We start from the raw sequence: 26,898 nt of genomic DNA, 5'->3' as shown, positions 1-26,898 counted from the left end.
AAACACCAACAGAGGAGAAAAGTAGGCACCTGAATTGTTTGCTTTCCATCACCCCTTTCAATGTGGCTGGATGCATTTAGCTCAATTTGACCTTGAGGCTTTCGGATAACATCACTCTGGTATGGAAATAATGGAAAAAGAGTATTTTAAATCTACTAACAAACAGCAATAAATAAATATAGGACTAATTTAAACATTAATCTTGATAAATACTTTCTAGTTAGACAGTGTGTACCTTGTACACCTCTTGAGGAAGTGAGTACTGAATTACTTTCTAACAGCTCAGAAACCAGAAGTGCACTTTTTTTCCTTCTAGCAGCCTTAGATTATCAGTAAACAATATAATACAAAATAACAGGTAAATTACATGTACTTACTGGAGATTTGTAATATAGCAATTCACCTCCTTTAAGCACAAACCACCGTCTTTTCCAGGTCTTTACTTTACCACCCATTTTTAACAGATATCCAGATTTTTCCAAAGGTTCCTGGTTGTTTAGAAGTTAGATAAAAAGTGGTTAGATACACATATATACCTCTGCCCCTCAGAAATAGGTATAAATACACACAGAGAAATATATTAATGACTTAAAAGCATGCTAAATAATAATTATAGTATTTGATGAAAATTTTAATCTAAGGACAACGTTTTTACAGGCATCAATTAAGACCAATGTCATGCACCTGGGATAACTAACGAATATCCCTACTTACTGTTATAGTACATGAAGGAGAGTAAGTGCCCCAAAATATAGAAAAGAATGAAGAATATGATGATTTCTGATTTTACTTTCTAGTTGTTTATATTAAACAAGGAGCAAGATGAATAAAAGATAAATGTATTATTTTTTTTCCCAACTCGAGGTCCTAACCTGAAAACCAGATATAAAGCACTGTAATTCTGATCTCCTCGCAAACAAACCTCTAGTGTGTACATCTGAAGAACAGAGTTCACACTTCTGCTCTGTGAAGAAAGCCTAAAATAATCTTCATCAGCAAGTAGTCAGTCCACTTGTATGTTAAGACACTAACTACAAACACAAGCCATTAAAAAGCTCCTGGAGGCTGACCAATACCTCATAATGGTTTGGTTTCTTTGGCCTGTCTTCACAGGTTACTCTACCTAGGATTTCTCTGATGTTTTCCCTGTATGAGGAAAGGATACAAACTTACTACTGCACATAGATTTCCACTGATGACATCAGCTCCTTCTTGGAATGCCCTTCTATTTACTTAACTATTCAAATAATAATTTTAAACTGTTTTGAGTATTTCATATGCAATCTGATACCACACCTGGTTCCAAGAAAGGAAATCTCAAGTAATTTGAATTGTATTCTAGAGTTGTTGACCTATTTTTCCTTCATTATATAGGAAAGCTTAGAATTATCTTCCACTTTCCTTCACTAATTATAGTCTTACTTGGCTAACATTGTTGATATATTTTGCTGTTTGTACTCATAAGGCAGTCTGGGAGTCAGCAAGACTGAATGAAAAGGTTTGGTAGCAATCTTTGAACATAAACAGACACACAGTACCTCAGGTGCACTTCTTCACAGAACTTCAGTACTCACATTTTTTCCATTATCACTAGATGAGGATGAGGTCTTAGGAAGTTTCTGCTCTGGCTCTGAATAGTCTGTATCTACTGAATATGCATCTGGAGGAATAGCATAGTCACTTTCAGAGGTCACAGAAGACAGAGATGCACCTGTGGTAAAAGAAGAAAGAGAGTTCTTTATATTTTTTTATTACTTTAGAAATAACTGAGATCAGAATAGCCATGCAGAAAAACATCTGAATAGAATCTCCAGGCAAACATAAGTATCAACATAAATCCATCAGGAACCAAGGATTTTTTAGAATATCAGCACACTGAACTATTAGCATGGTGCTAATCCTCATTTTATTTATAATTAAACAGTTAAAGTCCCTTGTAAAAGGAACAACAAAAAAAGTCTTCTGTATATTATCACCTTCTGTTACATTACGACAGCTTCTTTAAGGAGGGAGTTAGTGCCATGAATCATACTCATTGTCTAGAAAAAAACACCAGGATCTTTAATTAAACTAAGCAACCTTTCCCCTGCACTTTTTCTCACTCACTATAGCATCCGGATTTCTCAGGCAACTGCTTGCATTCTAAGAAGTCATACTCAACATCTGCTTTGTGTTGAAGGTGTAGGTGACTGTGTTTTGCAATCAGTATGAATTTGTATACCAAGGTTTTCTGTAAGTTTGATTTTCATATTTCAGGGGGGGTTTAGAGTTTATGAGCTTTAATCCTGAAAAAAAAATGCACCCTGCTTTCAATTCTAGTCAATCAGTAATAAAAATTCAAACTCCTCCCTCATTCATTTACAGAAGTATTTTCATGCATGCAAATGTCTTCTTTTGTAAGACTAGTGTTACACTCTGCAAGGTTATACTCTCCAAAACTGAAATGAGAACCCTTTTTCCCTTTGTTTCAATAATTTCCCAACTCATTTGCCAATTTTATTCTTAAAAAAAGGCTTTTCTCATTTATTGCTTTGGTAAGCCACCAAGACTTTCAGAGTGGGTTCTTCTCTTCTCATGGTGGATCTTTCATAACAAATTGCAGAGAGCTAATCATGCTTTTGGTGAAATGTGTGACTGCCTAGGTTTTTAAAGAATGTAATACCAACAAAGACATGTACATATGTGTGTGGTTAAGAAAGGTTTCCACACAGGAAACAATGCAAGGACTATTTTATGGGAAGAAAGTATGAACAAAAGGAATGGTTCCATTTTACAGACACAGATATAAAGTGCAGGTGAAACCGTGCAGGTGAAACCAGCTTTTAAATTACCCAAATTTAGCTTTCCTGTTGTGCAAGCATGTAACATGAGATATGTCTGCAGCCATAAGACTGGTTTTTGCTCAGCAGGATGGAGCTGCTGGAAAGCAGAATCTATGGGTCCTTTTCACACTAATGTGGGAAGGCTACATCACTGGAAACAGGACTGGACTCCAGCTGTGGCTGCCACTGGAAAACATCGAGTGGGACCAGTGGCTCTGTCACTCTCCTGCAGGTTCACTGAATGGAGTTCCTAGTAACTGGGATTTTTGCATGTATAATTGAGACTACCAAATAATGTTATTTAGCATTTCTAAAGCAATATATAATGAGGAATCTTAACATTTGGCCTCACTGGGATCTTGGTCTCCCTTGGTTTACGCAGTGAAGAAAACCTCACAGAGATGTGACACTGAGAATGTCACCTAATGAGGAAGGACTGTATCTTTCAATATTATGAAGCATATTATTTCCATTTTGCAGATGGAAAACACAGTCACCTAGAACTGTGAGATTTGTCTTCCACAAAACACAGGACATTACCAGATTCAAGTGTTCTAACTAAATCTTTGCACAGGACCTTAAGACAATCACTGTAAAAATGAAAAAAGTCTTCTATTGCATGAGGTGACAGAACCAAATAATTTATTGAGGGGACTTTCTCACCTGCTTTCTGATCACATGAAATTGTTTTATAAACTTGAATATATTTGTGTTTTCTTTCTGATGGCGATTTTTTTTTCTATGTTGTTTTTATTTTTCTACAGTTAAAAGTCACAGAAGTCCTTGGCATGACAGAGTATAGATAGAATGGTGCTTCTTGCTTTAAATGTAGAAGTCACTTTTCCTTCATGACAACAGCCAGCTATAAGATTAATACCTTAAAAAGGTATTTATAATAACAGCAATAAAAATAAAGCCATCTATAACATCTATTCTGACTGAGTAATAGATGTGGGCTTTGAGAGCCTAGATTTTACAAGTCCACACTGTTTAGTGAAGAAATCAATTCCTAAGAAAATAATGTAAACTGCCTGGTTTTCCAAAGTTCCCAGAAGTTACTTGTTCTTATGGTTTCGCCCACCTCGTTTCATAGCCCGAGGACTGCCTGGACCACTTCTGCTTCGAGAATCAGACTCGGAAGTCCTTGAGCTGGACCGAGAGCTGTCTTCTTCCTCAGATCCTGACGACTCATCTAGAAATGGGCTGTTGCTTATTTGAGTTGCTTTCTGCAGAAATGAACACAGCATCCTTTGATAGCTTGCATAAAGGGTATCAGTCATTTCCTTCATACTGTGGCAGGGCTCTGCTGGCTTCATAATATTCAAAGCTGTTCTTGCCTGGGTTGTGAGTTTTGGCACAAAAATGTTAACATGAAACTGAATTCCCTCTGCCCTCTGTATACTCAGCCACACCCATGCTTTAAAACAGAAACCTGAGGTAGCTCAAGGCATAGGTCTTTCCAAATCACAAAAGGCTGCCAGAAGACAAACAATGCTATGATTACTGACTGCTGGCTGTATGACTAGAAACAGCTTTGGCACTGACACAAAGACATTTCTACACATACACACACTTTTAATTATGACACTGAACACCATGTGGTTCTGCTTAATAATTAACAAGCCTTTGGAAAAAAAATCAGCAAGGAACCTAAGAAGAATGGACCTAGGCCAGTGACATTTTATAGGCAGTATTTTCCCCAGCGATTTGACATTTCTATTACTTCTGGGGGTCTTTGATCTCTATACATCAACTTACAACATATTTGACATGGTTTTATCAAATGTGAAATAGCAAGTTCCTGGATGTGAAGCCTAATGGTATTTAAAATTTTTCTTTAAACAGTAATACCGTTACCCCTTTCAAAGTGGTGTAGACAGGAGTGGTCATGTTCTTATATATCAGAGACGTGTATAATCCAGATATGGAGCATGAAGTTAGTGAAACAGCATCTAAAAAAGCAACATATTGTATAAATTGTCTTCCTTATTCACCCTCCAATTGACAAAATAAAAATTTAATATTTTTTGCATTGTATAACTGCTATAAAAAGCAAACAAACTCCTAAACTGTTTTGGATGTGAGATTTATAGCTTTTTGAAATTTACAGTGCTTTTAAAGACATAAATAAAATTGCAGTCATGAACACTGGCCCTTTTAAAATTGGTGCCTGGTATAGATTCTTCAAAGTAGTGAAATGCAAAGTAAACTGGAATGAACAAAGTACAAATTCAGCACAAAGTCAAGATGAGAGGTACCAGAAGACAATGGAAAGATAACCTTCTAGGTTTTAAACAGCTGTTAACTTAACCTTTCTAAAAATATTTTAAAGGTCCCTGCTCACAAATCACCATAAGAGAACTTTTGTTGGTGGGACAATGAACAGCTAAACCACTTACTTTTATTAAGAGATTCCATGGTGAAAGCTTCAGACATCCTTAAACCAGATTTGGCTACAGCATAAATTCTGCTTTCCTATACAAGCAGAATGGATTTGATAGTAGATAATTAAAACACAACAATTACTTTTGTTCTGTTTAGCCTCCTAGTCTTTGCGTTAGTGCAACTATGGTTAATAAAATGACCTTGTCAATAGCAGCTGAAAAATGCATCCTTCTTTTCTGTGCTGTACACTGATAGCCATAGCCTTTTTCGACATGTTTCATACAATGTAAGTAACTTATTCTTAAAAATACTATTATCAGGTGCCAAAGAAGCTATAGTAAGAATGTTTTTATTGGAATATTGTGTGTTAGAAGCAGAGAAATGCCATTAGAAGACAACATTTTTGCATTAAAAGGCTACAGTAGCAAAATGTGTAATGCAAAAAGTTCACTAAAATATAGAGAAGTTATTACATAATATATTATTCCTGAATAATAATTAATAAACATATTTAATAAATTATTAATTAATAAATCTCTGACACTGAAACCACAGAACTAGTGAGCCTTGACACAGATAATTTTGGATTTTGTGTAAGACATATTAATATCTATGTTAATATCCTAATGTTAGTGGCTTTAAAATTTTACTTGGAAATGTGATCAATTACTTCTGAAATTTGTAGTTGTCTGCTGTCAACTTAATTGTCTAGATTGTGAGTGGTACAGTAGTTACAGCAAGGGCATTGACACCACCATTCTTGGGCTGTGTTAGTGTTCAGATAAACAAATAAATGCAGTCATAAGCATTACATCCTTGGATACACTCAAAAAGACATACATAACTTAGATGTCACATGAAAAAAACTGGGTTTGTCTATAAAATACAGACTATGTTTTTCAGTGGCAGGAATACTGTGCTGAAAATAAAACTAGATTCTGAGCTTGTAGTTATGATTAAGGTAATGCCCTGTCTTGTCAATAAATGAAAGTAATTAAAATAGAGGCAACAAAAACCACAGAAGAGAGTAATGAAAATAAGTTAGTTTTGCCAGCAGGAAAAATACCTATAAGCACACTTACCCAGGAAGGAAATCGATGTAATGGAGGCGTTGGAGGTTTGTTGCTAGCACCCTTTTTTGTCGTATCACAAAGTTCCTGGGCTTCAGCATTTTGTGCTTCAGTGCTGTCATAGGTAAACACTCCTTCATCACAGCCAATCTCCATTTTCTCTAAAATATCAGTATCTTCTCCATCCACCAGATCTATGTCTGTTTCCTGAGGTCTCCACGGACGGATCATGCTTATGGCGTTTCTATTTCTACCATACATTCTGTCAGAACTCAGCTGGGGCTGGCTTAGGTGTTTCTTTGCTAACACTGAATTTACACTAAAGACATTAGGAGTTCGTAACTTTGGATGTGGCAAATTTGAGGGAAAATCTGATGGAGTTGTGCATTGAGAACCTGCAGAAGTTGCTAGAATTGGGTGTTTGGTTGTTAGAGAAGGAGTTAAAATTGGACTTGGGGTATTTGCCTCACTGGATGAGGATGAATAATCAAGCCTCTGGGACTGAAATTTCTTATTCAGTTCATCTGAAGAACTATCTTGGTCTTTCTTTTTCCTTGTGAAGTCAGAGTTGCACTTTCCACCCAGATTACTCAGGCCTTTTCTTTGGGACCCTTGCTGCCATGAGTACAGCTTCTTTTGCTGAGTCCTCTTAACATCAAAACTCTCTTCTTCAAAGAGAGAACTACTGTCATCAGATGCTGTCAAATACATTTCACTTCCCACTCTACTGTACCTTGCGTTCTCTTCAGATGTGTGGCTTGAAAGAGTTGATGCACACCTGGATTTCAGTCCTTTATTGTCTCCTCCATCCTCATCTGAGCTCCAGTCACTCCCAGTAGTGCATGAGTTCTTTGACATGTCACTGTCTATGTCTTTGGATGAGCAGCTTGTTCTCACATTTTTGTTCTGCTCTGAACCAGAGGAACTTTGTTGCAATGACTTCTGACCTTTATTTGTCTCATGTACAGGACCAGCAAAGGTAGTTTCCAGGATATCCTTCTCTGGAGGAGAAATATAATGAACATGAGAAAATTACTTTAGCAAACTTGACTGATAAATGGTTTTGTCATCATGCCTGCAAGTAGCAAGTAGGTAATAATTTCAAATGCATGAGAACATATATGTTTTTTAATATTGTAAATAATAAACATTAAGAAAAATATTATAAATTTTTTAATGTGACTGAATGCAAATTAAGTTTGCCAAAAAACTGTAATACACGTTACTAGCTGAACGAAAAATGTCAATAAATACAAAGATAAGCAGAATGGAGCCATATTTTAAAGCCAAGTATGTGTGAAAACAAACAGACAAAACTAACAAAAAGCCAACTACTTAGGAGGGCATACAAATTTAGCTGCTTTATTATATCTAAGGAAAATTAAAGTTTAATAAAGCTTGTCAGAAAGGATTTTCATTAACAAATCAAGTATTCTGAGCATTTCTACAGTGTTTATACACAGACATTTATTCTGGAAGCTATTATTGTATTCCCCATGGTGAATGCTTAAAATATACAAGAGTCTCATGGAAAGTACTTCAGGAAAGACGCTGTGTTAAAAATAGCTTTGTTCCTGCTCTTCGCTTTTACCTGGTTTTAAAAAAGAGAGCTATAGCTTGCAACATGTTAGTGAGGCCTGCATGTTCCCAAATTAAACTGGATGCAAGAACTAGGGTTTTTCTACACAGACACTTGGGAAAGTCTGTGTTAAATACCTGTGTGAAGTTAAAGTAGACTGAATAAGACAAAGATTTTCATTTCACCCACATTAAAGTAATGAAGTCCCCAAAATTATCTGTTTCCATCTAGGCAAACCTATGGTTCTATGTCTTATCCTTTCTCTTGAAAAAAAATCACTCTTACTTCAATTCCCTCCTCTGTAAAAACAGAAGTAATAATACATAGCCACCTTCATAATGAACTTGCTGTAATATAAATACACAAAATATTCATAGGATCTCTTTCAGTTTCTGATTTTCAAAACACCTCAGCTTGCCATTTTGGATACCATGATTAATTATGGAGAAAATACTGAAGTCATAAACAGTACAAGGGATTTGAGTGAAGGACCAGAGCAACAACAAAGGTCACAACCACATCTTTACTTCACAGCCAAAGCACCCAGGAGCCTCTTCATTATGCCAGATAATGTGTTACAGAGACTGTAGTGCTCAACAGGATGATTTCTTCCTAGTAATAGAAAAGTAGCAATGGAGAGGGAGACAGTACTGGTATGCACTTTGAAAACAGCTGGTTTGGATGCACTGGCAGAGTTGTTGATTTTAGTTTCCCACTTATGTCAGAATAAAAATTAAAGTGTTGATGACAAGGTACCTGGCATGTTTTTGCCTTCAGGGTAGTTTGACTCTTTAGATGAAGCCTTGCTTATTTCTTCAAGCTTAGGAGACAGCTGAGGACTTCTTGCTCTATTTGAAAAGCATCCAAAAGTCAAACTGCTTAGTCGCTGACACTCTCCAGGTTTTTGTGTTGAAGTAACAGATTTCTTACCAGTAGCTTCTGAAGAATAGTAATTCAGAAATCTTGTGTTAGTGAGATACAACAATTCTTCTCTTTACTCTATAGTGCAAAGTGTTTTTTTAATGTAACTAAAATTTAGGAAAAAAAGATAATAAAAATCTGTTATAGGAAAAAGAAAAGCTACCTGACATCTCTCCATATTAGGAGAAACCCAGAGCAATGTTTCTAGTTCTGAAAAACTGATATAACAATAGAAAAAAAAAAATCTTTTAACAATTTCACAGGAAATACAGAAGAGTAAGTTACCAGGTTTAGAAGGTCTGTATGGAGAAGGACTTCAAAAGAAAGTGAAAGCAGAAACTGATGAACTGACTCGAACATGAAATCTGTCCTCCTTGTTCATAAGAATCCCTGTGGCGGATCCAGGAACAAAAGGCCCTTACCCTACCTGTAAAACTGCTTAAAACAGTACCATGTGTTCATAATTTATAGCCTGTCATCAGCATGGATACATTTATGGTAATAAATTTCTTCATATTTTTGGGCATATCAGTAACTATGTATTGGAAACTACAGGGTCTCAAAAAGCCTTTAAATAAATCTGTCAGAAGAGAATGACTAGAAGTGTATGTAATTGCTACTTATCAAAAGATAGCAAAGAAGCAAAACTATCCAGTTTCTTAATTAACAGAAAAGAGCATTTTAGTTAAAAAACTTTATACTGTATATGAATTTGTAAATTTTTGTATTTTCATATATTATGTGTGTACACACACACACTCCTCTACACACGATTTCTAAGTATCTGCGTATTTACATGCATATGTAAGATACATTATCAAGAAATGAGGTCTAGTCAGCAAATTAACAAAATTTTCATATGATAGTAAATTGTCAGCTCAACCAAGTATGGAGAGGAGAATGGGAACCTTCAGACATACACTTAAGAAAATTGGTTAACAGGCAACATGGTGGTGAATAAAATTCACCTTTGATCAATATGAAATAATGCTCCTTGGAGGGGATATTCCTCTTTTTCTATTTACACTTTATGATTTTTAAATTTACTGTACCCATTTCAAGAGGAACCTGGTGATACTGGGTCTGAATTAAGATTTTGGATCGCTGTAGTCAGAGGTAGTAACTAAAAATATCTGATTGGAGTTCTGATTCCCAGCTGACCATTCACTAAAAAAAGCAAATGCAGACTGACATTCGTGTATTCTTTAACACTTTTATGACCACCTATGCTATAAAGAAGTGAAAGCAAAGACCTGTCCTAAATCCAGTAAAATCTTATTACTTGCAGAACCTCTTAAGTAGCAGCGGTACCCATTCACCCCACTAATACCCGTTGTGCCTTGTCTGTGTGTCTTTTCAGCATAAAACCAAATTATTCCTTCCTAACACCTTCATGTACAGTCACTCTGATGTCAGTTCATACTCTGAAATCTTTGTGATTAGACAGAATATTTTCAACCATGTAGATGCACACATTAATAGGGAATAGAAAGAAATATGTCATATAGAGAGAAGTTTTCAGAAGATTTGTACATTTACCTTGCAGTTTAGATTGTACTGTTTTCATCTCTTTGGTTTGCTTTTGGTTGATCAAGCGAAGATTCTGATTTTCCACCTCTAACTAAAAGCATATAAATGTAATCTCATCCATTGGTGAAACAAATCTTAAAGTCATTACATCTTTTACCTTTTCTCTGAATTTCTGCTTATCTAAGGATAGAGCTAGTTCAAATAATAATCTCCTCTCTGCTACTTCTCTAAATACCTGTCTAGGCATCTCTTTATTCTGAACAACTAAATTCCCTGCAATGATTCTCATGGCTCAATTCTGCCAAAATCATTGTCACAACCAAGCAAACCCATGACTGCTTTAAAAATCCTTAATAAATAAGAGAAAAAGAAACCTGGAATTTTTAATAAAAGCAGAAGGCTAGAATTACAAACTCCTATGCCACTTTGCAAAACTAAGAGTGAGGAGAGGAATCAGAGGGAAGGCTGGTCCTAATGCCTCCTTACCATCTCATAGCAAAAATTAAAAAAAAAAAAAAAAAGTGCCAACAAACTTTATACAAAGCAGAAGTCTTTGTACAGGAAATAAAAAACCAACAACCCACTGCTGTAGACCACCACTGGGAGGTAAAAGATGCTGGTTCAACTCCTGCTCCAAATTAGCAAACAGATTTGAATCTGAGTATCCCTTGTCACACAGAAGGGAGCCAGCAATTCCACTTCCCACTGAGTGACATTTAGTCATATCTGTGAAACTAGCTTGAGATTTTCCATAAAGAGTAAGTAAATACTTTGAGTTATACTTGATTTTGTCCAAATTTTTTCATTATAATTTTAGCTAAATTTAATGGCATTTTTATTAAATTATTTCTAAATAATTTACTTCAGCCCTCACAGACAAAAAAGTATTTTATGTAAGAACCTTCTAGTTTCTTACTTCAAAAACAATAACTTCATTGTTTTTCAACTCGAGTATAACTTCCAGTTAACTACAAGAGAGTAAGATTTTAAATTTACAGGCAATGTTAAATTCTACACCCAGGGAGGAGAAAGCACAGCTGCACCCCAAAGCTGGCAGCCTTAGGCAGGGCAGAGACATGGTTATCTTACCACAGCAGAGGAAAAAGGGAGACAACTGGTCTCTTGAAACTAGAGCTGGTGTGCCTGAAACTATTCATGACTAAGGGTAGTGTGGGCATTGTGAAATAAAAAATGATCAAGGCCTTTTTTCTGCCAGGCCCCAGCAGGCTTGGTCAGCTTTCTGGGGATTATTCACACTTTAGGCACCTGCTTGAATAAGCTCACTTTGCCAGCTAAGCTCTCTCAACTAGTGGAGAAGTTGACCTTTCAGAGAGCAGTGCTGCATCCTTTCTCCAGACAGAGGACCCAGATCATACTGGCTGACCAAATCAGACATCAGAATTTAGGTGACATGGACACTCTACTCTCTGTGCCGTTGTTTTCAATTCTCCTCTTTCCAGCAAATAACTATAAAATCAATGAAACTGGGAAGCAATTTTTAGTATGGCACGCAGGCCTTTAACAGCCAAAAGGTCTAAGGGATATCCAGTCACACCATTACATTTTCTGTGTAAGAATTGTAGCAAGAGTTATACCTCATGAAGCTTGACTGTCACCCATTCTTTTATTTTAGCTGCTTTTTCTTCTATGATTTTTGCTTCTTGCAGTCTTATTTGCTTCTGGAAAAAATTGACATAAGCATATTTTTCACTGAGTATATAATCTGCTTGAGTAGTATCTTCAGACACAAATCCTAAGATTACTTGAAGTAATTCAGGCTCCTGGGTAATACATGGTGATTTTTACAAAATGAGGAATAGGGTCTTCCCAGAGGCTGCTGTTCCTTTTTCCTCTAGTAAGAATGAAAGCTCTTCAGGGGGGACAGTGAACAGGAATATCATCTTTCCCCTCTTAAAGGTCACATGTTCTTTCAGTGGAAGCCAGAGCTTAATTTGAAAAGGAATAAACACTATTCAAATTATATACTTCCAATGGGAACCTCTTTAATCAAACAACAGAAATAATGCTAAACTTTTCTGTCATCCATTGATCTAAATTTTTATTTTCCTTTTGTATAATTAAAAAGGCAATTGATGTTTCTTTTTGTAACACCATTATTCCTAACCTGTTCTTCAAGTTGTTGCTCCAATTTTTGTATTATATCATTTTTATCTTGTATCAGGATCTCCAGATCTTGACATCTCTTATACAACCTGGTTTCTGATTCACTTGTTTGAACATTTGCTGCTTTTAATTTCTCTTCCATGATCTGCACCTATTTGGGAAGTCAATATAAAAGTTTAAGGAACATAACACTCCAAGTTAAAGGTAGTAATTTAATCACAAAATAAACTTAAAATTGCCTCCACACTTAAGATTCAAGACAACCCTGCAAAGTTTTGAAGCCTATTTGAGAAGAAACCCCATAGTTCATTGTATCTCCCTATTCATTTAATACCAACAGGACTGGCAAAACACTGGAAGATCTTACACAGGTTCTGTTACTATCTGAGAGGCTTCTAGTTTTGTAACACAGAAGCTTTTATAAACACCAGTGTGGGAAGAATGCAATTTACTTACAGGGAACTGTAAACAATGTTTTAATAAATAAACAATTGCACACTGTAAAAAAACCAGCAAATTATCGGTAGCATTCTAAAAGATTGCTTAAAAATACTTGGCTTGTAGTCAGGAATATTTTCTAACTCCAAATTAGTACATGAACATTTTAGTCTTAAAATTTTCAGTTTCTATCTGTCTCACAGTAAGATATGAGGAATGTTTCAGGGATACCAGAGATATGTTCATAAAATGTCTGCAGTAGTTTAAGTCTGCCATTTGGAATCAAAAGGCAAGTTCAGTTAAATATTTAGCCACGATCTCATTCTTTAAATGATGTAACTTCTACAAGAGGAACAAACAACACAGAACAGTTCTATTTAGAGGCTGTATTGGGTAGCCTGATTTTTTCTTATAGATCTTCTAAAACAGATGATTGTTTCCTCTCCCTTTTGATTCCACATGCTTAATATATCAAAGACTCGTGACGCATCAATGAAGAAGCTCATTCCATGTATCTACTTTTGATTTGTGATGTTAGCTTTGACTTTATTGAAATGAACTAAATAGTGAGCAAAGAAAGGTGTTAGAACTCTCTGTTAAGACAAATCAATAGACTTCAAAAAAAACTGTCTTCTCCTCCATCTTCAGAAGTACTTAGAGCAATTTTTTGAATTTCATCTCATTAAAGTACCACATGCACACAGCTAGTGGAGATACTTATTCCATTTATACCTGCTGAAATGCTCTCTCTGCTTGACAATCAGCATCTATAACTTGCTTCTCAAGCTGCTGCATCTGTAGATGTATAAAAACATACAGTTAAATGGCCATGCCTAGTTAAATGGCCATGCCTTCTGCCTCTCATCAGAAAAATAAATTTTCATGGTCTGTTTTGAAAAAGGAAAGGACACATGGTGGGCAGGAGCATAAAAATAAAAGGATAAACGGTGTGTCAGACTGGGAAAAGAATTCACCATCATGACTGCATTAAAACATTGTAAATACTCTTCAACAGACAAAAAAAATATATACACCTTTTCTTCATAATTAATTATCTGGCTGACATATGACACAATGCTTTTTCTCCCCTGCTACCAAGAGCAGAAATGCCTCTGACAATAGTCCTGAAACTTTCCTCATGTCTTTCCAAAAGAGGCAAGAGTAGAGGGAACTTAGCTGTTAATCCTTCTGATGTTGACAAATTTAGTGTTTTGGACAAATACACTTAGACAAGGACAAAGTCTGTCCCAGACTTCTCCAGTGTTGCACGAATGAAGGCAGGATGTGGCAGAAGGGACACAGTGGCCTCAGGTGCTCCACAGCAGCAGTGGATGAAGACAGAGACCAGTGTCCATGGAGAAGTGCAGGTCACCTCTAAGAGGGGAAGGCCCTGATCTCTTACTTTATAGTGATGCCTAATGAATCATGGGCTCAATCTTTGCCCAGGGCCTTGGAAAACCCCTGCATTTTACAGGATTTATTTTGAAGGCTTTCCCAACAATACAGAACAGAAAAGGCCAGAACGATATCCTTTGTTTACATTTTGTTTTGTTAAGAGCCTTCTAGTCTGATTTTGCTGAATTTTGTTAAAAAATAAGCCCTGGTTTGAAGTAACACTTGAAAGTTCATAAGGTATTCCACGACTTAAGGACTTAGTGGTTCTCAAGAAATATCTAGATAAGACCTCAGTTCATCTGAAGAGAATGAAACATGAAATAATTAACATTGCCATACTCAGTATTCAGCTTGAAAATTGTTCTAAGAAAAGCATATAATGCAAAAAATGCAAATGAAACCCATTTATTCCTTCTTCAGTTTACTGCATGTTTTTAAAATAATCAGTTTCATCCTGTCTTGTTTGTACACAATTTTTGGCATTTTTCAGTTTCTTTTTCACTTTCCATCTCTTTTTTTCTCTTCCCAATTATGCTGCTAATCACATGAAACTTTTAGCACCATATCCATACAAGGATAGAGTAATCATTTTCTATCAATCAATAACTGAAAATGGAGAAAATGAATTTTCACAAACAGAAAAAAAAAATAAAAGGAGCTATGACTCACCTTCTAATACTTTCTCATACAATACAAAATCCCAAAGTCTACATTATAATAATACCACAACACCACTGATACAAGAGTAACAAACATTTCACAATCCACATGGTTATGGTCAGGTCCCCAGTGACTTATTTTGCAAGAACACTTCTAAGGCTATTATCTTCCTAGTCATTCATTTGCCAGATGGACAGGGAGATAAGCCTTCTTTGTTCCTCTCTGGTCACATATTTAATTTCATATTTAAATGACCTCATGTTAAGATTTTAACTTGGAGTTTCATTTTTGGAATTTTAACTTCTAAGGTTACTTTCTATCTGTCTTTTTAGTTTTAGATTCAAACAGAAGTTTGGTTTGCAAGACACACTTTAATATAATTTTTGAGACATTTATTTTTTAGTGAGTTGGGATTCAGAAATTGAGGTTACTTCTGAATATATGGTCAGCTAACATTTCACTGCAGTAAAGACATTGTGCTAAACATAGTGGAAGTGCAGGTGCTAATAATAAACTAATACTCTATAATGTTCTGACTTAATATTATGACAGAAAACTAATAACATTGTGAGAGAAATTATAATATTATGACAGAAAACTTTAGATATTTATGTTGTGAAATTCACTGATGAGTAGCAAGTTGTTCATCAACTTTCCCAGTCAATTTGGAAATGAATGGCAGCAGCTGGCAATTCACATTTCATAAGTTAGGGTCATTTCATCTGTAAGGCAGTATCAGAAATGTGACAGATTTAATAAATGCAACTAAAACCTGAAAATGTTGCTTGCCAAGTTCACCCAGTTTCCATTGCAGCGCAGCCAGCTCTAGCTTGGCTTAAACCTGCAAACAGCTGTTTTGGCTTAAACCTGCAATAGCTGGTCTCTCCAGCAGCATCTCATGATCACTGAGTGTACTGCTGCTCTTCTACACAACCACTTGAGTCCTGGAGAATCCAGTGCACTAAAGGCCCACATTCCTTCCACAGCTGAGCACTGACACTGCACAGTGCACCTCTTGTCAGGAATACACACTTGCACAGGACTAGGAACAGAATAATCTGTTCACGTAGACTACTGGGACAAAGAATATGAATAAAGCTGTTGCTAAGATGAACATAAAGCCAGGAGCCAAAGAAGCTGAAAGAATACTACCAAGTGAAAGATCATTCCAAGATTATAAAGGGAAGAACAAAGTCTATTTTTGCCTCTTCAGTAGTTAACTACTGAAGGTTTCAAGAAGGTGTGTTAAGAATCCTTGTGTGGTCTCACAATATGGATATGTCAGTCAGCTTCCTTGCAATAACTAAATGTGAGATTTTATTTGCAAAATTTCTAAAGGGTCTTCAGCTTCTTTTAGGAGACTCCTGTTAAAAAAAAAAAAAAAAACAATCTATGTTATTCTGCAGTTCAACATGCTGAATGCTCCAGTTCAGCACACCTCTTGTAAGGAATTGTTCTTGTCACCCACATTCGATTGGTGCAAATTCAGTAAGAATTCAGAGATTTCCTGTCATAATCTATGCTGGTTTTTATTTTACAGTCTTAAATATACAAAAAATAGATGCATATTGACATAAAGAACACAGGTACAGAAGAACAGATGCTACTTTAACCTGCACTTTCTCCTTCTGTCTTTAAGTGAAAAATCCTCTTACAATTTCCAGAAAACAGATTAGTGCATACTGCATCAATTACTGAATTATAGAAAACAGTTTCTATTGTTAGAAACAGATTTGGTTTTAAACTTAGTAAGGAAATAACTACTCTACATCTGACACTCATCAAATTGAGCTATTTTTGTTCAAACAATGAACACAGAAATGCCACATGTGAATAAATAGTCAATGCTTTGAAGAAACATGGCAGCAATAAAAACAGAGGTGTACTGCCTTGGAGGTCTTGGACATTGAAGTACAACACACAGTCACTGGGAATTTTGTACAACACAAAGGAAAATCATAAAGTAATTCCTTTTCAAGGGTGACCTGAAAGTTTCTTGGCTGTATTCAGAAAGGTTGAACATATATATTTTTGTGCAAGTAAAGAAATTTGCATTTTAGTAAAGCACATATTACATGAAATCAGCAAATGGTATAAACTCAAAAGTCATCCCTCACAAATTTAACAAATATGCCTTTTGTATGCATATATGTGTATATAGACTTACATTTTTGTACATATATGTAGAGATCATTATTCCTGTTGTGCGTATTAGAGAGAAATTACAGCAATAAAGTGATGACTTTCCTGTTACTTGAAATAGCTATTTAACAATTTTAAAGGGAACATTTTATTTTAAAAATGAAATTGTTGTAATTCGTTTTTTTTGGAAATCTGAAAAAGGTTTGTTATGTATAGGAACAAACTCCTATTTTTTACCCAAGTCAATATTCAACATAATTTATCCCATTCATGTTTGAAATTTACATTATAATCAGTGCATAATATAGTGCCTCCTAGTTTTTAATATTACAAACAATATGGTTGTATCACACAGACTTTTTAGAAATCTTTTTGAGATACATATAGGAAAAAATACAACCAGTTATGAACAAAAAGAAAAGCATCACTTCTCTGTAAGCCTTTCAAACCATGTTGATAATACGTCAGAGTTTTTAAAAAGAAAAAAATGAGTTAAAACCTAATGTTTCTGAACAGTTTGTCTGTTGATGAAATGCAGAACTTCCAGTGATGTGAGAATTATATGTTTAGAGTCTGTTGTTTTCCTTGCACTTCAACTTTTCAAATCTTCATCATCTGAAAAAAAAGTCCGAACCATCTATGGCTGAAAAATAATATTCCCCATTAAAAAAAAAAAAAAAAAAAAAAAAAAAAAAGCAGTAAATCTGCCCATTTTTAGATACAGTGAACTACCAGTCCTCATACCACACAGGACTTAACAAACCAGAGACATGGGTATATCATTGCTTCTATAAATAAAGAAACAGGAGAAGCAATTGAGGGATAAACACACCTACAACTGTATTTCAAAGGTTCCAGTAGATATAAACAGGTGATGAATACACAGAGGCTGGCAACTAGAAGACACTCATTTTTCACATAGAGTAAAAAAGATTTTAGAAGTGCCTTCTAATAGAAGACATGAAGACAAAAGATCTGAAGGTTTTTCTCTGTGTGTGTGTGATACTTGGTAAGTTTATAAATGGTTTGAAGAATATGCCTGCCAGCTACTACATCTGAACAAGATTTACCCTTTTTATTCTATATTCCTATGTTTAGACCAAATATTTCAACAAATCTCTGCATTTCCAGAAGAAAAGTCAGTACTTCTTAAAAGCAAGTAATCTGCTGCTCAATGGCTTTGATGACAACCAGTTTTCATGTGTTACAATATGCTGTGCATGATCATTTAAAGTCTTGCACACATTTTTAGTTAAAAGCAATGGTAAAACTGTTCTAGAAGCATGATTTACTCTTTTTACAAAAAGCTCTCTTCTAGTAGTTTAGCTTAGGAAAATACAGTAATACTCCTCCTAGTTCTCCAACTCATTTACTTGGTATATTCCTCCATTTTTTTCCAACATTATTCCTTCTGCCTTGACATTTCTCTTCTATGTATTATGTATTCTCTATAAGGACAGTGGTAGATCTTTATAAATTACAACAAACTTTAAAATATGACCTGACCAATTAAGCCATATATACAAAACACCTAAACAAAAGATATGTAAAATAAATATACTAACATTTCATAGGAAAAATAAACAAGAAGATAATTTGTAAAGAAGGAATGAGCACACGCCTTGGGAAAGAAATACTTTGTTTTTTATTGACTGATTTTTTTTATCCCAAAGGAAATACAATAATTAGAGAGACATCTTTAATTGAACAGCTTTGCATTTAACTTATTAGTAGAAATCCATTTTGTTATATAATCTAGGAAATGATACTTCAGACCCACCTGCATTTATAAAATTAAATATGCCTTCAGTGAAAAATTGGTATTTTGGTACAACAGCTTTTCCCTAGAACAATATGAAACTCAGTTTTTTAGTTCTCAAAATGAAGAATTGCTTTCTGACCCTAATCATCTTTTTTGTCACAGATCTCCCCAAAAGGGCTAATACTAAAAGCTAAGTCTCAGTGGGGCTCAAACTCAAACATTCCTTAGGCTACTTACAAAGCATGTATTGTATATGAAATTTTACGGTTTGTTATCATTTCCTACATGAAAAAAAAATCAGATAAAGAATTTGCCACCTGGATTAAATTCAGAAAACTACAGCCTTGTATTTCCCTCATATCTCACCTGAATGCTCGCCTAGGTTGTGACTACGGCAACACAGCTTAGGCTTACAACCTGGCAGTTTGCAAGCTGCCACTTTTCAGCACTCACCCATGGTTTTTCTTCTCCCATCTTATTCATTTTTAATACCAATTAACAGGTAAAAGGCTACAATATTTCTTATGAACAAAGAAAGCACTGTCAACCATTCATCTGCAGATCTGCCATGTAACCAATTCCTTTTTATTTTGTCACACAAATGTAGGGAATGTAAAAACAATTTGATTCTTTGATGTCACACTTGCATACACGTGTACACACCGCAACTAGACACACATCCACTTCTGCAGGTGACCACCAGTTCTACAATCTGCATGTGTAGAACTGCAATCCTGTTCACTTCTAACTGGAGCAACTTCTGGCACTGCTGTCCTAGGTAGGCAAAAGTCACTTCTTAATTGCAAGCCTTTCTTCCTTCTCCTTTTTAGCAACTCAGCTCATTCCTATGAGCTGTGCTTAGCACAAAAGTCTTTCTTTAGAACAAAATGAAACCTCCAAAACTATCAGTCTCTATTTGCTCAGTCTCCACAATGAAAAAAAACAGGCTCAACATTTCTATTGCTCTCCTTGATGAGACCAGTTTTACTACTAAGTTATTTTACTTCTTTCAAGTTCTTTTCAATACTTAAACATGATTTTAAGAATTATTTAGCTCAAAAGGTTTTCTGGTGGTCATTAAATGAGTGAAAAGTACATATGAAAAAATAATCTTTCACATCTCAATTGAGTTCATTGTAGCAAAATTCATGATTTCTTTGGGAAATTATATAACTTAAAAAAATATAACACAGAAAAGCCCAGAGAGGGAAGTCTTCCAGAAGTGGTAGTCTAGGACAGCTGCCAGCAAACATACAGATTTTAAAAAGTTAAATTCAGCAGTGGGATTTGAGGAGGCAGTGTAGTGAAGGACAATTGAGCAGCATGTAATGCTGGCTCAGTAACTGCTTTTCCCAATGTCAGTCAAAGAACTTTCCTAAGCTGGGTAAAACACTAGGAAATTCCCTCTTTCTGGTAGTCATCTTTCCCAACTCAGATCTTATCCTGATAGGTAAATTGCAGAGACATAATCAAACACAAATTAGGTAGATGGCCACTCTTAGCACAGACATTATCATAGCATTCAAAATCTTGAAGAGTGAAGATATTGTTCAGTGAGAGGGAAGAAGGTACCAAAGCCCTTTGGCAGGCAAGGAGTAAAAAGTCTCACAGAGTGCTTAACGTGAAAAAGACAAACACATATCAAGAATATGTTCATCTGCTTTGTTTTGTACTGATCACTGTACTGCAATTGAGGAAATTGTGCTACCTGTGTCTCCCTGAACTGTGGCTTTTGATTAAAGCTACAACATGAGTATCCACCTGAAACAGGATGTGCCACTGCCTGAGAGGTGATGGCTTGAGAAACAAAGGTTCCACTCATGGCCAACATTTTAAAAAAAGAAAACTTGACTGAAACTGAATTTATTCATGACACTGAAGTGTATAGGACACTTTGGAAACCCATAGTAAAGGAGCAAGAGATTCCAGAAATATACATAAGGCAGCATGTTGCACTTTAAAGACTAGACAACAGGTATGTAAAGCAAGAAAGTATACTCCCAGGGAAATGAAAATTAAATGAGCAAAAAGAGTTCTCACATCAAAAAGGGGAAAAAAATTTTGTAGCTCCTATAAGTGAAATGCTAAACAAGTACTAGATTGGCTAAGGACCCACTATCACAGTTTCCACAACTTCCATCAACTTCCCCATCTTAGGTGGGCTGGAACAGAAGTGAATACCACCAGAGAGGAGATATTAATCCTCTGGCCTCATGGCAAAGGCTGTGCTCTTCATGCCATTACCCAGCCACGCCTCTACAAGAACAAGTAATTTATTGCTTCCTAAGTTCTCTTTTCTAATTTTTTTTTTCCATTTTCAACCTCCTTAGAAAGAATGTAGTTTTAAGATGTACAAAAACAAGAAAACATAAAAAAGCTCCACCATTTTAAAAAGGCATAGCATAAACTTAATAATAGATAAGGGATAAAAATGAAACTATAAGAAACATGTAGGTATTAAAAAGGTGTAAACAAACCTACTACTCTATTCATATAAACTTTTATTCTCCTTAACTTTCCCTGCTTTCTCCTATTTGTACCTTCTTAACTGCACTGAATTATTCCCCACGATGAGAAGAATTTTTAAGGACAATTAAATACTGAAAAATAACCTTCATCTGAATAATTTTTGTTCAATTGTATTCTGCTCCCCTTTACCCTTCATAATCCTTTGATTGCTAATACTCATTGTGCTTTTTTACAATTTTTATATTGGCAATCACTGCGTAAGTCCAATGAGTTACTGACTTTTCCTCCAAAAACATTAAACATGAAATTGCCATGCCAGAGATAACAAAACAGACTGCATCTGCTTCATTTTCAAATGTCAAATGACATACCATAAATAGGACTGTGAAAGGAATAAAAATACATTGGGACATGGATTTAGCTGTTGGTTTGTAAGACAAAGTCCAAAATGTGTTATGCTTTGGAATATATTGAAAATAATATTTAGCCTAAAAATTGATTATTCAATTTTCATGATCTGTTCAGAAAGCATAAATAATATCACATTTGTGAGGTACACAATTGTTGCTAGCTGAGCATGTATACAGAGAATATCCAAGTGGAAGGTTAAAATTATGCACGTAATCTCTCATAATTATTTATATTTGTTGAAAACCACTTAAAGCAGAACTTAATGACCCTCAACACTGCAGGAAGCAAACTTGGAGACATTCATAGGAAGCTTGAGTATTACAGGACAGCCCATAACACAGTGTTTGGGTTAGTGCCATATTCAGTCCTTATGGGTTCTGATGAAATTCAGTGGAGGCTGCCCAAGTGGGAATTTAACACAGCTATGTAGTTCTCCTACTAAAATGATTTTTAGAGGCAGAAAGAACATCAACTTTATACCTTATGTTGCATACATATGCTAGGAGAAAAATGCACTTTCTGGGAAATGAATGAAGGTCACCAACTTTTCCTGTGACTTGAAATGCCAGCTGGAAGCTAAACTTGCAGTAGAAACATGTAATTTTTTACTCAACAAAGGTTTTTTTTGTAAACTCTTCACATACGTAAGACTCAAGCTGCATTAAAATACAGGCTTCTGCTTAAAGCTCAGTTTCATAGCCATCCTAAATTTGGCTTACTAGGATACTTTCTAACATCATTCCTTAAATTCCTGTAAAGACCTCTCCCACTTACAGCAGCAGCTTCTGCTTCAAACTTCAACAAGGTCTCTTTCTTTGCATGTTGGATTTATAAATATAGACTTTACTTGGCAAAATGAAAAAATATTAAAAACAAACAACAGGGAATGGATTATGTTTTCTGAAAATACTGTATATTGCCTTGCTTCTCTCTTCTCCTCAAGTTCAGTAAAAAATTAAAGTTCCAGTAGCTGTACTGCTGCAACACATTTACAATGCAAATTTCTCAAACTCCTCAGCTGATTTTCAAGGATGACTACTTCCTAAATTTACAGAATACAGCCAATAGTTTGGTTTTCTGAATCACAACACATCTGTTCGAATAATATACTCAAGACTTTTCCATGTCAATTCTTCATTTATTTGCAGAAGTGCTATTAAATAAAATAACTTTGCAAAGGTATTTGATTTCTAGTGTATAAGACAAGTACTTCAATTAATCCAGCCTGAATCCATACACAAATATTGGAAATGGCTAGATTCAAGATATCCCTTATTTAAATCTGATTCTAGACTGTTTTACAACAAGAGGAAGAAGCCAATGGCAGTTTCTGGCAAGGCATACACATGGGGTAATGGGATGTAAACTCCTTTCCCTGATACTGTCTTGAAGAGATACCTCTCAAACACAGGCAGAGGAGGAAGGCTGGAGAATTACCACCAATCCATTTCTCTTATCTTCCTGTACAGACTCCCTGTTTTTGTCACAGTATCATTCTTACTCTGTTTTCTACAACAATTACATAGCATAATACCCACAGGGGTTTACGTCTGTCACACCACAGTGCTGTGATTTTGTTGCTGCTTTCAAGTGCAACACTGTCTGCTGCTATTGTTCAATGTTTCAGTACACATTTCACAGAGTAGAGATGATTGTAAACAAAACCACAAATAAAGGCCTGTGCTAATCAAAGTAAGGGTGAGAATTATTTCTGACACATTTGCCAATGTGTTTCAGTCTACAACAAGTAACAAATCCAGAAAGGACCTATAAAGCTTTATATTAGCTGCATTATTATTTTGTCATTAGTATCAGGATGACTGTCAGTTACTGGCCAATTGGGTCTTCATTACTCCCTTTACTATTTCCCAAACATATTTTTGAGTAACAATCCCATGCAGCTGAATTTCAAACTAGTGGGAGTGTATCTTTCCTTTAACCAATACTGACAGCTGTCAGTATAATTTCAAAAATTAAAATGTGAAAAAATAACTGCTGAGTTATTGGCAAATGAAACCAACTCAGAAATACATGCAAGTATTTTATTGCCCATTTGGAAAATGGTTGCTTTTGAATTGTGCCAAATTTCTAAATTTGCAGATGAATATGATCAAATTTTATTAAGCTGTGACCAGACTTTTTATACATGTCCCAACTGAATTCCAGTTAATGAGTGAAAGATTTCTACTAAAAAGTCAAACTGGCACAGTAAGAAGAAAGATCATTTTTCATGAAGTCTGCTAATGCTCTGCTCAGGAGAGTATTATGTCGAATTATCCCGACTGAATACTTGTTGGAACTGTGGTCTTCAACAGAAAATGCTTCTCTTATGTAATGCCTGTAATCACTTTGCTTTTTCTGAAATTTCTGAGAAAGGTAAGGCAAACTAAAACAAGAGGGCAGTAACCTAAGTTCTGAAGGTTTTTTTTAATCTATTTCAGAGTCATATTTCTCACAGATGAGAGCGTAATTTGCCTTTGAATACTTTATTTTGAGCACAGTGCTGAAGACTTGTGGTTTTATCCATCTTATTCTGTTTGGGGTTTTTTGTGTTGATATTTGAAATTATATGATTATGCATACATTGTTATTAATATAACAGGGTATTTCTAGCAGTTAAGAGCCCGTAAATGCAAACTGTAAATTAACAAAATGAAAAGTCAAATAACAAGCATTCAAATTTCCAAAATCTTTCTAAAAACTTATATAGTTTTGTGAAGTGGCATTCATTAATCTTAACATTTTGGTTGCCAAAACGACTATCAGCAGCAGCCGCATAAAACTTGGTAGTAATGACTGCTAGAAGGTTTTCAGGAAAGTCATGTCCAGTGTTTAGCCACTTTCCATCCCAAAATGCAGTGATCCAGATGGGGTAAAGAGACAGAGCAGATACCCCTGACCTAACAGCTCTGACTGTGTAAGCATCCAGTGATCTACTGAATGTTATAGCAGCCAGGATGGTACTCTTGGATGGATATTCTCCCCCAAGACTGATGATAATAACTTGCTCATCTCTGAGCCTTGATAACTACAATGAAAGGCACAGGTAGCTCTCCTTTTTTTTAATTCTTAAATGAAATTTCAAATAATGGCTTTTGCACAGTTCATTATTCTTCCCAAACCTAATATTCTGCAATACCTCTTCAATAAGAGTTTGCCATATAGAAAAATAGCAGGATTAGGAAAAAAATAAGAGTTTTCAACTACACTGTTTTCTACCAGCAATATTTTTAGTTATGTTGAAGCAGAACTATTTGGAGTACTAGCTGTAAGAATACAATTTCAGTGGAATTTGGAATATAATAATTACTATTATTTGAAAAAAAATATTAGAAGTTTTTTTATACTGCTGTAAATATTCATTTACTTAATGAAAATAAGTCTAATACAGAAAATACTAAATTTCTTTATTCCATTTTTTTCCATCTCAAATTGAGGTTGGGTTCCTCCATAGAACAAATAAGGCCATGAATAGATAAAATTAATAGCAATAAATTGCCAAATTTTATTCAGTCAAGAACTGGATTATTTAGTTGAACCAACTATTGATCTGTAAGTCTGATGTCTGTAGTAATTAGCAGAAAATGTAACAGCAAAATTAGGGTGCATGTGGATAAGTATTATAGGTAAATTCACTGAAGTTAGTCTTAATGATGACATAGTTCCAATAAATCTCTAAGATCTTTTGTCTCTTGTACTCTTTTAATTGCCTTGTTCTGTCAGAATGTTACCAGGTAAATAAAATGGTGAGGGTTTATGTTTCAGATATGGGCTCAGTTAGAACTGACTGTTGGGATACACATATTTGAAAATGCCAAGTGAAATGTTTCTCTGCTGAAAAATAAAGTAAATATTTAAACAATACTTTTCAAAATAAATGATACAATACTTTTCAACTTTCTGGATCCAGAGACTCAGATGATGAGCCATAGTTGGAGATGTCTTCTTATAAGAAAATGAAGTCTGGTAAATTATATGATACATTAAAGAATACTGGGGAAAATAATACTTCTAGATTTTCTCCGTGATGATTTCTGTGTCTTAAATCACATCTCAAATACTTAATAAATGTGTTAAATATTATTCAGTGTTGTAAAAGTGATTACTGGATACATATTTTTTTCTGCAGGAGAGTTGTCAGTGTGCTTTTACTTGAAAATGAACATTTCTTGCTGGCAATTCTGATACGTAAATTTTTTTCACAGCATTAAAATGTACATGGTTTCCATATATTTTACAGTAAAAAGCTATTTTTCCCCTTCTGAAAAAATCTCAGTACTTGTAATCTCAAACCATGACTTGGGATCGACCCCCATAATAAAATAAAATAAAATACAAAATATATAATAAAATAAAAATATATAATAAATAAATAATAAAACAACAATAATAATAATAATAATATAAAATAAAAACTTGAGATCGACCCCCATAATAAAATAAAATCATTTATGCATCATTAAAATTCATCCCATGAGACCTACCTTTTCTGCTAACAGTTCTCTGATCTTACTTGCCTGAAGACGAAATTTCATTAACTGTGACTCCAAAGTTAAACATCTTTCCTTCCAGTTTACAGTACCTTCTGGCTCTGAAAGTTCAGCCATATTTATGCTGGAAAAAGAAGGGGAAAAAATCTCCATGTCAAATTCAGTCTGCATTTAATGTCTGACTTTATTTTAATATGCATACTAACCTATTTTATTTAAATCTCAAGAATGCCCCCAAATCTTGCACAAATGCAGTTTCATAAAACATGGTAAAAGTATGTTAAGTTTTCTGAGGCCCTTATCATAACTATCAAGTTCTGAAATCTGTGTTGATAATATTTAGGTTTATTGTATTTTAATTTCTTCAATTATCCTATGCTGCAATTATTTTTCCTTGATAAGCAGACACACATCTCACATTTTAATCTTCAGTTACTGCATTTATCCTTTCTTACTCAGGGGCATCTTGTAGGGAACTGAGCTTTTGCTTAGCAAATGTTTTATACAGATGTAACTGCTTGTGAGTTAGTATCATATTTGGTTTTATGCAAGTTTAATGTTTGGCAGACCACTCTTTTAAAAGTCCTTTAAAATTCTGCTTAATCAAATTGCCTTTAAAATTCAATATCCTTAATGAGATGGAAGTTTCTAATTCCAAATGTAAAAGTGAGTGACCAAATGGTCTCTAATGGACCCCCGG

The 26,898-nt window shown here is 34.9% G+C and overlaps 2 protein-coding genes across 3 annotated transcripts in view; one reads left to right on the top strand and one right to left on the bottom strand.

Annotated features, from left to right (window-relative positions):
* The window catches only part of THADA (THADA armadillo repeat containing), a 214,282-nt gene that overhangs the window by 25,445 nt on the left and 161,939 nt on the right, over positions 1 to 26,898 (top strand). The gene's annotated exons all lie outside the window — the stretch shown is intronic.
* PLEKHH2 (pleckstrin homology, MyTH4 and FERM domain containing H2) overlaps positions 1 to 26,898 on the bottom strand; it is a 54,224-nt gene that overhangs the window by 23,563 nt on the left and 3,763 nt on the right. For both annotated transcript variants that reach the window (XM_053936888.1, XM_053936889.1), the window contains exons 2-14: positions 26,193 to 26,322; positions 13,602 to 13,664; positions 12,433 to 12,582; positions 11,903 to 11,986; positions 10,317 to 10,398; positions 8,613 to 8,795; positions 6,290 to 7,278; positions 5,222 to 5,297; positions 4,680 to 4,774; positions 3,904 to 4,048; positions 1,575 to 1,711; positions 378 to 488; positions 30 to 116 (exon numbers count right to left, since the gene is read on the bottom strand). In XM_053936888.1, the coding sequence (XP_053792863.1) occupies positions 30 to 116; positions 378 to 488; positions 1,575 to 1,711; positions 3,904 to 4,048; positions 4,680 to 4,774; positions 5,222 to 5,297; positions 6,290 to 7,278; positions 8,613 to 8,795; positions 10,317 to 10,398; positions 11,903 to 11,986; positions 12,433 to 12,582; positions 13,602 to 13,664; positions 26,193 to 26,315 (2,325 nt within the window). In that variant the 5' untranslated portion in view covers positions 26,316 to 26,322. The remainder of the gene's footprint in view (positions 1 to 29; positions 117 to 377; positions 489 to 1,574; positions 1,712 to 3,903; positions 4,049 to 4,679; positions 4,775 to 5,221; positions 5,298 to 6,289; positions 7,279 to 8,612; positions 8,796 to 10,316; positions 10,399 to 11,902; positions 11,987 to 12,432; positions 12,583 to 13,601; positions 13,665 to 26,192; positions 26,323 to 26,898) is intronic.

Source organism: Vidua chalybeata, chromosome 3, assembly GCF_026979565.1.
Source record: "Vidua chalybeata isolate OUT-0048 chromosome 3, bVidCha1 merged haplotype, whole genome shotgun sequence".
NCBI classification, from domain to species: Eukaryota; Metazoa; Chordata; class Aves; order Passeriformes; family Viduidae; genus Vidua; species Vidua chalybeata.
The sequence above is the reverse complement of the archived record's forward strand: the minus strand, read 5'-3'. Positions and strand labels throughout refer to the sequence as shown.